General features: G+C 38.8%; 1 protein-coding gene across 1 annotated transcript; it reads right to left on the bottom strand.

The window, feature by feature from the left end:
• Nucleotides 1–1,457: 1,457 nt before the first annotated feature.
• slc23a2 (solute carrier family 23 member 2) lies at nt 1,458–16,639 on the bottom strand. Its single transcript, XM_033972761.2, has 16 exons — nt 16,408–16,639; nt 11,800–11,848; nt 10,463–10,680; nt 9,272–9,364; nt 8,493–8,609; nt 8,259–8,416; nt 6,487–6,575; nt 6,330–6,397; nt 5,948–6,129; nt 5,223–5,343; nt 4,483–4,639; nt 3,809–3,956; nt 3,632–3,737; nt 2,833–3,100; nt 2,660–2,755; nt 1,458–2,588 (listed from the first exon to the last, which is right to left on the bottom strand). Exons 2-16 carry the CDS (start codon nt 11,846–11,848, stop codon nt 2,332–2,334), a joined length of 2,127 nt encoding a protein of 708 aa, XP_033828652.1. The 5' UTR covers nt 16,408–16,639; the 3' UTR covers nt 1,458–2,331.
• Nucleotides 16,640–17,233: the final 594 nt, after the last annotated feature.

Consider the following 17,233-nt stretch of genomic DNA (forward strand, 5'->3'; position numbering starts at 1 on the left):
TGTTAATCACCTGCCTTTACCTGGTTTATGTGTGTTATCAGGCTCTTAACAAGGTGGTCACTGGTCACTGATGTAGGGCACACATTTAACAGCCAGGTATAATGAGGATAACTGTGCATGAACAGCATGTGATGAACTAAATATCAAGAACAATGATGACAAGGGCATTGATCCACCTGGGAGGAGGAAAATACAATTTATGCATTTCTAGTCTGCTGAAAGGTCCAATATAAAGAACATTTTAGAAAGTCCAAATAAAATTACAAGTACAGCATCAAAACTACTTGCTAGCTTTGCCACAACTTTGACCTTGTAAGTCATAAGGCAGAAAATAGTGCAGTACAAAAACAATACTGTACTACCACAGAATACACAAAGTTATGTAAATGGGACTTTAGACAGTGAAAGTTCTCAATAAAACACAGACATATAATGACATATGGGGACAGTTGCAGTGAAGTGCATGTTAAACAAAGAAGCTGTAGTTAATTAACCAAGAAACCAAAAGGCCGAATGCTTGCCTTTCACCACTGGTTCATACTGCTTGAGTTATGGCATAGTAGGTCCAAACAATTTCAGAGTAATAACCATCTTAATGACACATGTTGGCACCATTACAATAGGGAACAGTGTGTGTATTAAAAAGGCCCTGACAAAATTTCACCTTTCAAAATAGAACTGAAAAAAAGGAATGAAATAGAAGCATATTTTCTAATTCCAGATGATTAACATTATAAATATCTGAAATTTTAGGTGTGATAAGTATATCTTTATAGCATAAGCTTGAGTAAACTATAACATTTGTGCAAGAGCCATACCTCAAACGAATTAAACAAACTATCTGGTCTTAAATAAATAAATATAATAGAGCAATAGGTAGAAAGTTCGTCATTCAAATGGTTTTCTGACAATGGCAGTGTCAATATGGTTTTGGTTTGATGAAGTAAAATTTCTTATTGAGACAGCAGTTGTTCAAATTATGGAACTTTTGGTCAACTTGAAAATTGCATAAAACAAAACTAATTGCTTTGGCACAGTACTGATTGGACTACATGACAAGTGTGCTGACATCTTATAGGCTCTGTCACAAAAGGTTCAAAATCACCATCATCACTGGATTGTAAAGTTAAAGGTGCACTATGTAACTTTTCTCATGGAGGGCCTGCCATCTTTTTGTCTAGATATGCTGTTGCTTTGCCTGGGATGTAATACACTGAGGTACTAAACTTATCGATCTTCATAGAGAGAAACAGGTCACACTTTCAGGCCAAATTACAGGTCAGATCTGTGGAGAGTCGATCAGAGTCAAGGTACACCTGTAATTGCCTTGATAGTTCCACAGTAAGGCATAAAATGTATGCATCTGTATCTATCATGTTTTTGTTCAAAGTAAAAGACAAGCAGATGGCAGACTCTCCACCAGAAAAGCTGCATGATGAACATACAAGATAAAATGACTATTGCAAGTGGGAAAAAACTGCATTGTTAAACATTATTTAGTAATTCTAGTGGTCATTTAAGCAACACTTTCTTATATGTTTAAGAGCACATGTCTAGATGATATTTTAGGTCTGTTTAAAGCTGTAGATGAGTCTTCACTTTTTGGTAATGGGCTTAATGTCTACATCTTTAAAATATGAAACTAACTAATTCCAGAACCACTGCTCTAAAACTGTTTTTAGAAGAATTTTGTAGAATATACTGCACTTCTCAGAACCGATTAGCGCCTAATACTGACTATGTGTCCAGTAGAGCTGTAAACAGAGGTAATATCATATGACATTAATAACATAAGTGAGATGAGTGGGATCCCTGACAAATATGGAGGTGAAATGTGACGTGACATTCCAGCGTAGAACTCAGGAGGCAGATAGTGCAAAACAAAAATCACAAAATAACAATCTCTGTGCGTGGCACGTGCATGTCCATCTGTGCGAGGTCACATTGTGCATTTCAGATCTCGTCTAATGTGTTTGTGCATATCTATTGTGGTTGCATAATCGATTATAACATTTTATTCATGGGAGTTTTTGCATAATCCAATTTGACCACATTTACTGTGGTATTGAATTGGATTTAGCAGTTACCTTTAAACTTTGCAATGAATGGGAATGATGTCATAAATACACATGTGCACACGCTTTTATCTCTAACTTCCCAAAAGAGACATCGTTTCAGCATGCTGTGACTTGCGAGAGCATGCTTCAAAAGCCTAGAAGGAAGCAGAAATAGATTGACAAGCAAAAAAACCCCAACATACTAATAAACTCGGTGCATCATAACTGTCATCCTGTAGTTTCAGCGAAAAGTCCTCTGCTCTCAAAGGTCCAGCTATACTGCACTTTCTGCTCCTCCTTCAGGAGTTTTGACCCCCGTTCCATGTCCCGAGCAGCTCCTGCAGTCGTTCAGCAGCCTGTTCCACTGGTAGCCCGTGAATGTCGGGCTGATGGGGAAGTATTTGAAGACTGAGTGTTTGCGAATAAAGTCCATTCCAAATGGGAGATCATAGGATCTCATTCCCTCCAGCTCTGCTGCACTCACACCTGACCCACGCTTCAACTTCCTTATTCCACGCTCCTCCAGAGAACCTAAGCCGATTAAATACATGATGAGGTTAAAATGAAACACAATCATACTGGGTAGAGGTGCAAGAACTCACCAGGAATTGTGTTATCCAAAATAAAAGCTACCGAACCTCCAACAAACATGGCGGTGGTGAGAAGCACATTTAACACTTGGTCAATCTCAACAATACCTGCAGAAGCAGCACAGCAGTTCTTTACATAAATCAGCCAGGATTTGTTGTCATCACTGTGGCACATTTTGACTCACCAGTAACAAGTGGGTTCTGTTTGAGGTAGCTTGGTAACATGAGACCAAAGAAGATGGAGAACCCCAAGACAAAGAGATTTCTGGAGGAGTTGAGATCCACAAACTGCAGGTTTGACAGTCCCACGGCGGTGATCATCCCAAACAAGGTGCAGAAAAGCGCTCCGAGGACAGGGTCAGGAAGTGACGCAAAGAGGGCACTGAATTTACCCACAAGGCCAAGCAGCAGCATCATCCCAGCGCCGTACTGAATCACACGTCTGCTGCCCACCTGAAAGCCCAAAGAAGTGAAAAGTTAGACATGAAGATAAACCAATGGCAGATCTAAACCAGTCCTACTATTCATTAATATATTATTTAGATTAATTAATTTATAATAAATAATAATTAGTTAAATCATAGGCGGAACAAGTGGTCGAGGTATTAGTGGGTTTCATCATCTGTCCTCAGAGAGCTCTTTGGGGAGACTCTTGCCTGTGCTACTGTGCTGGGAGTCATGTGTACTTCCTCCCACCATCCTCAAACATAAATGTTTGATAAATTATTCTCCACCTTTGAATGTGAAAGTGGATGGCTGTGTGTCTCCATCAGTCAGCCCTGAAACTATTGCTGACCACTGTCCAGGATACACCCAACCTAAAGGCCCAGTGTTATTAGGTTCGGCTTCAATAACCATCACCCTTAACAAGAATAAATGGAAAAAGATTCATGAATAATCAAAACTGTGTTAAGTTGCATAAGATATAAGAACATATCATAAAAGAGTAAATAGTGTCACAAGTATTTTGATTTAAAAACTAACCTTTGTAATGCCCAAGACTCCTATATTTGGGCTAGATGATGTAGAGCCATTTCCTGTCCCGAAAAGTCCATCCAGCACACACGAAATTCCTTCCATAAAGATGCCTCTGCGGAGTGACAGAAATAGCTTATAGATTCATATTTCAGAGCGTTTCAGAGCGTCACACAGTACTGTTACCTGTTGATTGCATGTATTGGTGGAGGAGGGGCTAACGAAAGGCGGGCGCAGGCGTAGTAATCTCCTATTGACTCTATGATGCTGGCGACCACTGCACTCATCATCCCAATCACACCTGCAGCTGTAACTGTCGGTAAGCCCCACTGAACTATAGAGGAGACACATGGGAAAGCAATGAGACTTTTGTAGTAACATTTTGTAAGACTGACTTCAAACTAAATATCTTATCAACGTAATGTCTTATTCAACCCAGAGTGGTCCATACAATCAAAGGTGAAAGAGTCATCAGGACATTGCTTTTAAGACCAAGATTTCATGTATAATATAAGGTTACTTTGAAAGTTGATGTGGACTTGTTTAGTTGTTTTTGTTCTTGTCTAGTTTTTGATGACTACATTTGAAACCTTTGATACAGGGCTCCGGCTGTGCAATTAGTCTAATTTAAATTTGAATTTAATCAAGTAAAAGCTTCATCAGTTCCTAATTATCAATAATTATGCTTGAGTCTTGGAGTGTAGACTGCAAGAGGAAGAAATTTGAGTATTTCTTTGGGGTTAAATGGCACAGATTAAAAGTATTTACAGTTCATGTTGAAAGCCATACAAATGAGGCTGCCCTACTTTAATACCATAATAGCTTATACATACTTATACTTCATGTTTCCATTGACTTACAAGGATAAGGAACTTTGAACCATGGTGCAGCAGCAAGAATCCCCTGTCGAGCATCTGTGCGAGCATAAAATCCATACTTGTCCTTTTCCGGAGGGAAGACGTCAGTTACAGTAAAGATGAAGCAGATGAACCATGACACCAGGATAGCCATGATGATCTGAAAGACATAAAAGCATTAAAACGTTTTTTTTAAATGTAGTTAAACATATACATACCCCAAGGGAGTGGGGCTAATGACTTATTGTTGTTGTAGTGGATAAGACATACCTCCACATCCCATTAAGACAAGGCCAGTACCAGATAAACCGTGCACTGGAGCACTTGTAGAGGCAAAAATTTGTGCCTCCACAAACATGCTGATCACAACTACTACTTTGAAAGTACTAATAGTTGTGATCAACATACATAAAAATTACATTTTCGTCAAAAAAAGGTTCTTGTGAAATGCATATAATAGTATTGTTCCATCATGACAGGTACAAAATATTGACAGACACTAAAAATATGATGTCACTTCCTCAGGAAGAAACCATTTATATAACACAATGAAGAGCCACTCCTATGACATGGGTCTTAAATAATCTTAAGTAATATTGTAATGCCTCGTACAGCCAGTAGGGGGCAGCCAGGGGCCGATGTACCTGCTGTGATGTACAGGCCTCAGGCAGTGAGGAGTGACAGACTCAATTTATGTTCACATAGAATGAATGAAAATGAAAATGCAGACTTTTCATACTCACAGGAAACATTTTGAAGACCTGTAGTCTATAAGAAGTCCAGCCTTTTTTGGCTTTGTAGATTGGCAGAGGAAAGTGGACATTTCTTGCATATTGTGAGAATATAAGCACCAAAAAGATAGTCCTGCAGACAAAGCAATTAGATTAGTGAGAGACAAAATAAATGAACGATTTACGCAGCCCTGATCTCTGCGGCCCATCTGTCTGGCTGAAACATCAGAGGCCCCAGAGCAATCAATTACTCTAACAAGCCGAGAATAAGCAAATAGCAGACAATTACAAGCCCAGATACTGCCCCTGAGGCCACAGTGGAGGCCTGGGATGAAAATGGCCAAGAGTCACCGGGTAAACAACAATGACGCAGCAGGTATTGATGTCATGCCACGTGAACATCCCAGATCAAGTACATCTTTCCTATGAATCAGTCTCACTTATCTTAATTGCCTGTTTGAGTCAATAAAAGGTGACTCAAACAGACAATTAGGATGAATGAAAACCTCCTGGAAACGCCTCTAACAGGTTAAACATAAATATTGCATTAAAAAATAGTCAAGTTATCCACTCACATAGAACTCAACTATGCATAGGTTTCAGCTTCTTGCTATATGTGATATTTTATTTTGAGGACTTTTCACCAATCAAAAGATATATTTTGTTTTAAATTGATAATTTGCTGTGGAAACAATCCTAAACCCATGAATATAATATAGTACACTATATATACTTACAACATAGCAATGCCCCAGTGTTTCCCGGCCCTCTCTCCAGCAGCTTGGAAACCGGACAGTCCAATGAGAGCCACTGTGGGTGTAATGGTCAAAGGTCCAATGTATTTGAGTAAAATCCCAGGAAGACCCAGAGCTCCTATAAATACTTCCACCATAGACGACACAATGATGGCTCCCTGGATCTGTTAAATAAATACTTTCATTACAAACTCGTAAATATTCAAATGTGTTTGAGTCTATGAAATTTAACAACATTTAAAGTGAGGAAAAAAATGACAAGTTAAGCAGTCAGAAAAAAGTATTTACTTAAGGAATTTCAGCGCTCACAGAGTAAAGTAATATGTATTATGTATGCATGTTTACCATTTTAAATTGGTTTTACCTCTCGTATCCTGGGATGCCAGATGTGCTCTGTGTGTAGAAGTTCTGTACTGTTCATTGATGGGATATCTGATTAATTCCATAAGAAGAGAAATCATAACAACACAAATTAGTAATAGTCTGTTAATATTTATGTGTGTGAGAGAGTAGAGGTTTACCTGTTGTGTTACACTTCCATTTGTCCAGGGACAGAATGGCTCGGGCTGGAGCCAGGAAGGCAAAAGCACTGGCCTGGAACAAAGGAAGCCTGGGAAACAAAAGTTCATTGTGGTTTGCTTTAATACTTGACCCAAAAAACAGAAGCCAAGAAACCATTTTAAATCAGCGTAAGAAATCTTGAACATTGTATAAATGTGGCTGGTTAATGCAACTTTGTAAAATTCTGAAATTCATTATTAAAATCCTTCTTGTTTCTTTACATTTCTGTAGAGCTTGCACTGTGACTAACAAGGACACAATGATACTGAGTCATGGTGGATACGTTACACCACCAACACGTTGAATAAAGTGGTATCTTTACTCACGTGAGCTCTCACATGGCATCACTCCATTCATTAAAACACTGAGGCCAACCACAGTTTGGTAACCAACAACACAAGTTTAAAGTCAATAAAACAGTGCAATAAAGCAGTTCATGTGAGGTTGCTTAGAGATGTGACTTAACATTAAGCTCATGTAACAGAGAGAGGGTGAAGTCAAAGACAGAATCACACCTCAGTCTCTGCTGTTTAATATAAGCTTTAATAAGCATTGTCCTGGGTAGTATTTTAAATGATTTCCTTAAAACACTTTTAAGACATTTTTGTAAAGTAATTTCAACCAACACATTTTTAAAGCTGCATTAATAATACACAAAACATGCTCATGACAATGAAATATTTCCTTTTAATGAAAAGGCCTTGATGACATTTAGGGTTGGCTTGTTGGAACATTTACCCCTTAGCATGTAATTATATACTCTGAAAGACTTGGGCATCAAAGTGGTAAACAGTACCGTTAATAATAAAGTAATAAAGTTGTAACAGACTTGTATCAGAAGCTTACTAGAGTTCACTCTAAGAGGTTGAGGACCAATGAAGTAGTAACTTTAAATGCATGTACCTTGAATTTTTTTAGTAATGAAGTCCAAAAGTGATTATTTCCATATGCCCAGTTTAGGTCATGACCTTAGGTAGTTCAATGGGATTCAAGATTCAATTAACAGTCAAAACAAAAATAGCGCAATATATTCAATGTCCATATATCCAAATCTCTCCCCAAAGTTCAGCAGGTTCCCCTACTTCAAGGGAATTGTGCAATTTAGATGGTTAATCCCTTGGTGATAGTCAATGGTCATTACTCAAAGTTTATTAGCAGATGTATGAAAATGCTGTGCTATGAGAATGATGGGGTGCAACAGGTTTAAGGTGTATATCTCCTACCGCTTTGGCAGAGAGCTTGATTTGTTTTATGCTTGGTTCTGTATCCTGGTTGGGTAAGATCAGCTGTGAGTGATTGAAACAAGGAAAGACCTGGCCAGCTCACGATGACTGTTCTAGCAAGTCACTCGCTTCAAATGGCTCAGTTTGGCTCACACAAAATCTACTGAAGCCCTTCACAATGTTACCTCCATTGCCAGCCCGATTGACAGACAAGATTAAAACTATTAGTCGACATAACTTACATGCATCACATGACTTCAGAGTTACCGCGAGAGGACCCGAAATACCACAAGAACACGAGACGCGCTCAGACAGCAGTGCACAGTATAATATAGAGGAATATTACATTTAGGTCTACATGTTTCTGCTATTTGCAGAGGTTACATTGTGCTTAAACTGAAGTACCACTCTTAGGACACTTTTAAAAAAAGAGGAACTGAGAGTGGCACTTGAGAGTGAAGAGGAGGAAAAGAGTGACAGACAATGCACAGCACTGTTTGAGTTCGCACCTGCACCCAAGGGTGGTCTGCAGCAGGGTAGTGATGCCCACACAGAAGAAGATGGTCCCAATGAGCTGGCTGGTAGCCCACTGGTCATAACCCACACACATTGCCTCAACCAAAAGGAATGGAACAGCAATGGTTCCGCTGAAACACGTCAAGTAGTGCTGAAAAAGACACAAATATGGCACATCTATTGGCACTGCGTGTAAATAAATAAGTAAAAACAAAGAGATGGCTTACCTGCATGCCCAGGAACACACACAAGTACCAGGGAGGAGTGTCTTCGATGGTGTAGATCATATCCATCTTCCTCACGTCAATGCTGTCTGTGCTGTCCAGGGTTTCAGACATAGAACTCTAAACACACACACACAAAAAAAACATTTCTCAGATTGTTTCTTGGTACAATTGTGCAGCTCTCTTTGGATACAGTTTCAGTATCTGACTTGTAAATTATAAAGAATGTCATTGTAATGCCTCAATCATCCAAGTAGGAACCATATCAAAAGAAAATTAAATTCTGTCAACTGGACAAAAGTTTTAAGAGTGAAAACTTTTCTTGGAGAAAAGTGGCAGACAATAGGACAATGGGATGATGAACAGACAGATTTTTGCAGCGGAGGGCCATGTCATGGTGACTTGCAAAATTCAACTGTAGGAGACAAAACAAGCACAGAGTATTTCACAAGCACAGAGGTTTTATTTGTGTAATAGTTTGATAAATTATGTACAGAGACGAATGTGGTTAATGGGAGAAAACTGAGTTTTAGAGAATATGTTTTAACAATTTCTCCAAAGAACACTAAACAATATAATTTACAGTGCAAAAAGATTCATTTTTGTTCAGTTTCATCTCATGGGATCACATGATCGTGTCAGCAAACTCCATTTTCCAGATTATACAGAAAACAGAAAGAGGGGAACTGAAAATCTACAAAACAATACTGATTAAGCAAGCAACTGCATTGTTTTTGCAAGCTTGAACAATTGATATCACGGGATTGCCCCCTCTAGGTTACCTTTTCCACTTCCCCTTTGGTGTAGATGGCCATAAGCTCTGTGTTTTCAGTGTCTTGGTCTGGGCCAGCCCCACCAACTCCATTCACCACCACCTGCACCCACACAAAGATCCAACATGTTTTCCTTACATGTCAAAAAGATGGAGATTACATGACACATTTTTGGCAGTTAGCCTCAACCACAGAACAAACGTGTGAGAAAATCCACATTCAAAGGTGCAATTAAAGGCTTGGCACTCGCAAACACGTGAGAGGAGATGATGAGTCTACGTGGTGCACTTAATTATATTACCACATTTAAAATCTAAAACAGCTAAGCAGGAAGGCTTTGGAACATCTTAAGTGTCATGATATCAACTATAAATGATTTGAGGCTTTACAGCTTGGGAAGGGTACAATTAAATATTTTGTCATTATCTTGAAACACAAAACAGAATTATACTATTCAGAAATTCACTTAAAACTGTTTCTTTGAGAAAAAACTGTAGGTCACTTTTGTCATTGATTTGAGGTGACACTTTCTGTAGTGCTCTAACAGGATTCTCTTGATATTTGTGACTTAACAAATTCACAAGAATCATTTTGGTTTGCATATGCTGGAAGGTTAGTCTGGTGGGCGGAACAATCACAGAGCAGCATTGAGGTTTGTGCGGAAGGCAAAGTGCCCAAGTGAACTAAAACAAACATGGCGACGGCAACAGGTATACTTCAGACTATTTTAGCGTCAGTGTGGACTATTTTGTTTGTGAAAGATGTGCAGAAGGTAAGCACTTTGTGGATTTATGGAGAGGGAAAATGTCTGTGCTTTTCTCTGAAATGGATGTAACAAAAGTTAGATTTTTTTTGGCTTGTTCTGCTGTTCTGACACTTCACTGGATCAGATTCAAATAATAGTCATGATGTTCTGGTGTTTTTGATTGCCTTCAGTGAGAGCCTTCCCAGATTGATAATGTGTAGAAGTCAATTCAGCTCTGATTTGGTTTTACCAGCTGAAAACAGTATTAGTTGTGTGTGTGAGGCACAAAAAGCTATTGTTACAAAGCCATCGACCTGCATGAATCATCGGGCCTTTGCCAAGAGTATCTAACTAAAGACGTTGAGTTATCCAAGCAGCAGGGCAGTTGTATCAGTAAAAGTGGCTGAACTGAAATATAACAGTTGCTATAAAGTGATATGTCAAATGTTACGCACTGGAATGGGGTAAAAGTCTGCTTCATGTTTGCTCTCATCTTCATATTTGGCTGGCTCAGTGCTACTGTCCATCTTGGGGGTGTTGTTCTTTCCCACGCCCATTCTGGGACTCTCTGGGCTCTGGTCTGGTCTATTGGGCCCTCTTGGATCTAGTTCTGGTGTGAAAACTCGTGCAGACTCGCTCAGCCTCGTAACATCCTTCGGGACAAGTCCGTCAGCTGCAGAAAAGCAGAGATGTGGGGAGAGATTACAGTCTGTTTTATTGCACAGCAAGTCACCTCATATCCTGGCCTTTTTGTGATGCTCTGATCACATAAGATTACCCACCGTTCTTTTATTAAATCCAAGATTAAACATAAATATATAGATAAAAATATAGATTATCGTTCCATTGCATGTGATATACGTGTACATATTCTTAACACTGCCTGTATTAATCCTAAACACAGATATGATCTGATTCTGAAAGGATACACATTATTCACTCTTGCTTTTAAAACTACTTTTGGGAGCCTTCCTTAGCCATTACGTTAATACTCTTAAAACATAAACACACATCTTAAAATAAAGTGTCTGGTTGGAAAATGGTGCTGTTGTCACAAGAAAATAAAACACAGATTTAAGACTAAAACAAGCACTAAAGACTACATTTAAAAGATGTTAACAATAGCTCTTTGGATCAAAGTTGTTTAGCCATTTAGTGAAGACAAGTCTATGAAAAAGTATGGACAAACACAGAGGATAAGTTCCTGGATTACCACCTGATGACATCATGCAGTCTCTGAAATTGTAAATTTAAGGCATTCTGCACTCTGCAGAAAGGTGTCTAAGAGCCCACCACCAGAATATGACAGATAAAACAAGAATGGGAACAATGAATAGTGTGAAGTCATTTAGGGAAATGGTTAACCCTGATGTAAAGGTTTTTGTTTCAAATTGAGCAATAAGCACTATGTACTTTTAATTTAAACAAACTATTTAACTAAGTAAGTTGCATAATACTGCCAAAGTCAGCAAACTATACAATACTATTTTTACATTTTAATAACATCCTTGTTGATTAAAGCCAACTCTGCAGAACTGATGTTAAGTGTTCAAACATAAGTGCTCAAACTGACCCTTGTGGTCCTGTACAGTCAGGCACTTGCCCAAACTAACGCCTGAATAAAAACAGGTTTACAGCTCAAGCATTCAGCAATAGCAGATCTTAAAATGCAATTATTGATCAAAAGCTAAAAGCTGCCTAGCAACCACTCGTTTTTTTGTTGCACAATGTACACAAGGTTTGTGCTTTGTGTCTTCATCTAGTTATAAAATGTTGGGACAGGTGTTAATACCTAATGGACACATCCCACCACTCCTGTCAAGCTGCACGGCTGGGAGCATCTGTGTAAAAGGGGCAACAGAGAGGGAATGGAGGAAGTAGGAGAGGAAGAGGACAGAGGGATAAGGAGGGAGTGAGACATCAGTTAATTTGACAAACAGCAGCCAACAACCAGAGCCTTTAGTTTAACTCAGCTCTACAACTCACTGTCACTTCAATGTCAGACAAGGATGGACTGGGAGATGTAGTACAAAAACCTCCTTAAAGCAACTTTATAATATGAAAGTGGTCGCCTATGGATTACAACACACTGCACAAGAGTGAACCGACATGGCAAACGCAAGACATCACATGTTTTTTGTGGAATTACAAAAATAAAATACACAATTAGGGCTGAACAACATTTATGAGTGCACATTTTAAATCGAGCATTAAAAGCACAGAACACTGAATATGTACTGCCAAACTTACACAATAATCACATGCAATTCTGGTTTGTAAAGGTCTATACTACCAAAACATGGTCAGCAGTTTTTTTTACATAATAATAAACCACACCATTTGAAGCAGGAAGTTCAGTTTAAGACACACGTGCAGCTCTGCACATGTGAGCAGGTCAAATATCACAGAGAGGGAGACTGTAGTCTCTCACAAGGTCACGTTTGCATAAAGGCCAACGTCCTGTCACTGGAGTAGAGGTGATAGCAGTGGTGTGAGATATTTTGAAATATGGATAATATCACCATTGTTGTTTTAGAAATGTAAAATCAAAAATATTATTGATTATACAGTATATACAGTACAGTCTATAATAAACACTTATCAATATTGTCTACTCCTTTCCATGTGATGGTGGGTCAAAGGATCCCCACTTTATGAAACAAATTTTACAATTGAGAAAAATACATTTTGATTATACATGATACAATATAGATTAAACATCATCTCTCTCATCTCCTCTCCTGAAATTCTCCTCTCCAAAATATTAGAACGTGCCATCACCCAACTCCAACAATACCTTCTCAACTTCCAACTCTTTGAATCCGGTTTCTGCCCCATCACACCACTAAAACAGTCACTCAGAAAGTCACCAACGACCTCCTCACCACAGACTCTGGTTTTCTCTCCATCGTCCTCCTCCTCGACCTCAGCGTTTGACACCATCAACCACACCATTCTCCTCCATCGTCTACAGTCTATTGGCATCTCTGACACAGCACTCTCCCGGTTCTCCCCCTTGTAAAGCATCTTTGAGTGTCCAAAAAAAATCTATATAAGCCTGATGTATTATTACTAATTACTATTATTATTATTAATATGTTGCGTGTTTCGTTTAGTTCTCTGCTCAGCTAAAGTTAACTTAAAGGAGGTATATTGTGCAAAATTACTATATTAATGAGAGCTTTTAACCATGTTTTAAATGTTTTCCCTTCTCACTTCTCCACTTGACATGATGGATGTTTGAGTAACTTTTATTCTCCTGCATTCAAAAATCTTCTTTTCCCCTACCACCCCTATATGGCCACTGTTGTTTACTATGTTTTTTGGTTTTTTTTATACATATATTCAACCATAAGTTCATTTAGCCGTTTTAGATCTATACTACAATTTAAAATGTAAAACAAACAAAATGTAAAGTAATGATCCACGGATATCATAGCTAACTATATAGAAGAGAAAAAAAAAAGTATGTCATATTTAAAAGTTTAGGTGAGACATTGGCAAAGTTTAAGGACAAGTGTGAATAAGTCAGCTTTTAAGTGGCTAAGAATTAGGTGCTCTATGTAAAATTGCAATAAAGTACCGGTATATAATTTTAATAAAAGCTGGCAGCTGATAAAAATAAAACAAATTTACAAACTATACTTTCAAATAAGGGTGTAATTAAGAATTATTTTGCCATGTTTGTGGCAAATTTTACAGTCTGTTTTCTTTCCTGTGACACTTTAACCTCAACAATTATAATACTGTTACTGTAATAATACAAATACATTTCAAATCAATATTCACTCTTGTCAATAGAGCCCACCCATCCCCATAGGGACACAACCAAATAATTTGTTATTAATTAATTAATAGTAGCATGTTAAATTTCATATGTTTAAAAGGCATGGCAAGTTTATTTGTATAGCACAAAGTAATTATTTATTTATTTATTTATTCAATGTTTAACCAGGTGGGTCAATTGAGAACAACTTCTCATTTACAACGACGACCTGGATAGGCACGTGCTTTACAGAATAAGAAAAGTAGGATTATTTGCAGTGCACATTGTAACAACACCAGGAGCATTATAATTTTAGAGAAGGCTGAAATGTGAGCGAATACAAGAATGAATGAGAACATTGTTGTAGAATTCTAAATTACAGGTGCAACAAGATTTTTCTATAAACAGGCAGGACAGTTTGTTCTTTTTGGACGATATTCTACTATCCACATATTTGCAGGTAGATTAGATCATTTGTTTCATCAATTCAAATAGCAGTTTAGATTTAGTTGCGACATATTGTAGTATGAAGCCGTCATATATCCTGGAAGACTCAGGGATGCATAGATATTTATTCATTTGGCTTAAGGGGCACAGCAAAGTTTGTCTTTTCATACCAAACTAAACCAACATGATAGTAGTTTCAGGCTCTTGGCAGGTGGACTTGAACAGAAGCAGGGTAGGCAGACCAAAATAGAAGAAAGAAGGCAAAAAAGTGCTCATCTTCCTTTGACCCATCCCTTCTCTACAGAGGCACCCACACAGCATGGTATCAGCAGAACACAACAAGCTCCGAAGGTTAGATAAGGGGAAAAACTAATTTACAGAGACAAACTTGGCCTTTACTTATGTATCATCTCTCAGTTGTTGCTCAGCCACCCACCGCTATGGGCTTTTTGCAACAGGCCCTGTGGCTGCAACCACTAACACTGAGGTATCATTGTAGCTGGAGGTTCAGAAAATCCTTTAAGCCTATCGGAGCCAGACTCCCACTGCTGCTCACTGTGGGGTAACTGGTCTCATAATAATATGTACAGTAACACAAAAGCTGCAGACAGGAGGTTAGTAAAGCACATACACTAAGGCATCTCATTAACTATACTTTAGTAGAGATTTGTGCTGAAATTTTGTAATAGTTATTGTAATGATCATATCTAAACAATGATACAATACAACAATGACCTGTGTATCTGGTAGACTCTCCTGCTGCAATAATGGGATCATTGAAAATAGAGGGACCCATTCATCTTTTTAAGTCCTGACAGTTTGGTAGATCTCCTTACACATTAAATAGTTTCATTTCATTTGTCATGAAAAAAGCCCTCGAACCTGTACAGACCTTTCTCTGTTGCATTTATAATAGTCAGTGTCTCTATGGATCCATTGATCTATTGATCCATTTAGGGCAGGCATATAATTTCTGAGGGTAAAGTGTATTTATGTTATAACAGACAGCTGTCTGCCCTTCAAGACAGATAGTTTGTTTTAAGGTTGATTATATTTTTCCATCTGTTGAAACTACAGCATATAAAACAAAAAAATTTGTTTTACTACATTCCACCCATTACGTAGTAGGAGCCAATGACCAACTCATCTGTGAAGAATATTAGCCATATTATAGTGCCTCTGACTGATGTAAGAAGGGTTATATGTGAGGTTTACACTGGTCAAAAACACTTGAGGAGCATGATAAAGACATATGCGGCACATGTACATGTGTACATAGTGCAGTTCAAACAACCGACATGACCCAGCAGCACTACAGTGTAATCTTAGTCACATGCAGCCTACATCAAACAGGTCAGGAATCGGTCTGTGCCACAGAGGACCAGTGCCCTGGTCCAGATCTGGTGGGAAATTCTTCCCTGGACCGCTTAATAAATCAGAGCTTACAGGAATATTTTCCTGGGACAAACAAATAAGGGCACCTGTATAAGAAGGCTTGGTGCTCACATGTGATGAGTCACACAGGGAATGGAAATGATCAGGTCAGACACTTTACATTTGTTGACCAGTGATCACTAAGAAAAAACAACTTTTACATTTTAAATTTAAATGTGTCATGTGAGTGCTAGAGGTTTAGTAAAGACAATTACATGTAAGGCAAAAATCACATTTTGTGGCATAAACTAAAGGCCATGGACATGGACTGAAGACACATGAACTGAAGACACATGGACAGAGGACACATGGACAGAGGACACATGGACAGAGGACATATGGACAGAGGACATATGGACAGAGGACACATGGACAGAGCCACACCGGGACTGCTCGCTCAGATTGTACTTTATGTTTTATGAACTGTATTAGTTACAGAGTAGGACACACATATTAGTCTCTCCTTGGTGACTCTGGGCTTACAGTAAACAATAAAAAACCCTCGTTATCTCTGTGTTTCTCTAGTGCTTAATTAGAAGCGATTATCTGTGAAATAGTGTGTTTAATGGACAGGGCTGAGTCTTTTGGGGTCAGTCATCACAGATCTGTTCTGTGGATGTAAAAACGTGCATCTGTGAGGAGGAGCTGCCCACGCTGAAGCACACGGCAGCTTTAACCACACTATATACACTCCACACAGGTACATTGTACACGTTTGTAAGTGCTAATGGTAAATAACTCTTTTCCACTCACCTGTCTGATGTAAGAGAAGATGAAGCCCGCTTCTTCCTCGGCTAACGCTTCGTCCGTTGGCTCGTCCCCGTGGTTATGGAGCTGTTGAACCGAACAGGAGACAGGAAGGTCCGATAACACGCCGTGGACAGAAAAGCCACCAAACACCAGCTTTAACCGTACGTCCTCCGTCCTTTTACTCCTAGCATGTGCTCACCCTTCTAAACGAGCTTATCCACAGCTATGGAGGGATTCAGCCCTTTCATAAAGCCACGGGGGTTGTCTTGTCTATGGATGGGGTTGACGTCCGACATCACGCATGCGCACTCCGTTCTCTGACGTAAGGGCAGAAGTCCCGCCCCGAGTGCAGCGTCAACCAATCAGAGGGTTTATTAAAATATCACACACTTTTTTAATTCACAGAAGAAACGCCTTTAAGGTTTGGTAAGAGTAAGACAAATTATTTTTAGCAAATAATTTCTTTATTTATAATAAGTAACGGTCATTTTCACGGACTGACGTTTCCCCTTTCACAGTGCCACCTGTTGTCCGTTTGTGTGCACTGCAGCATTGCCCTCCTACATAAGACTGTTGCGCAATTACAGAGTTGGAATTTTATTTGAGTGTTTTTGGATACAATCCTCTTTCTATTCAAGGCTATGGTGTCCAAGAATAACTTGACCCAGATAACTGCTTCCTCTTGACCGCATTCTTCACAAATCCGTAATTTCTTTACAGCACACAATAAAATAATAACTTGTAATGAAAAGTAACATCTGCACAGGAACTTCTATGGGGCTTGAGTTGTTCAGCAACTCAAACATCATCACAAATAAAGTTTATTCAG

This window comes from Periophthalmus magnuspinnatus, chromosome 9 (genome assembly GCF_009829125.3).
Source record: "Periophthalmus magnuspinnatus isolate fPerMag1 chromosome 9, fPerMag1.2.pri, whole genome shotgun sequence".
Lineage (NCBI taxonomy): Eukaryota > Metazoa > Chordata > Actinopteri > Gobiiformes > Gobiidae > Periophthalmus > Periophthalmus magnuspinnatus.

Bases quoted from the DNA above. Each gene is read 5' to 3' on its own strand.
- slc23a2 (XM_033972761.2), bottom strand. From the start codon at position 11,848: ATGCTCCCAGCCGTGCAGCTTGACAGGAGTGGTGGGATGTGTCCATTA. The intron at 10,681-11,799 runs GTATTAACACCT...GCTTTTCTGCAG, and splicing joins TGGTGGGATGTGTCCATTAG to CTGACGGACTTGTCCCGAAG. The intron at 5,344-5,947 runs GTAAGTATATAT...CTTTGTCTGCAG, and splicing joins CACTGGGGCATTGCTATGTT to GACTATCTTTTTGGTGCTTA.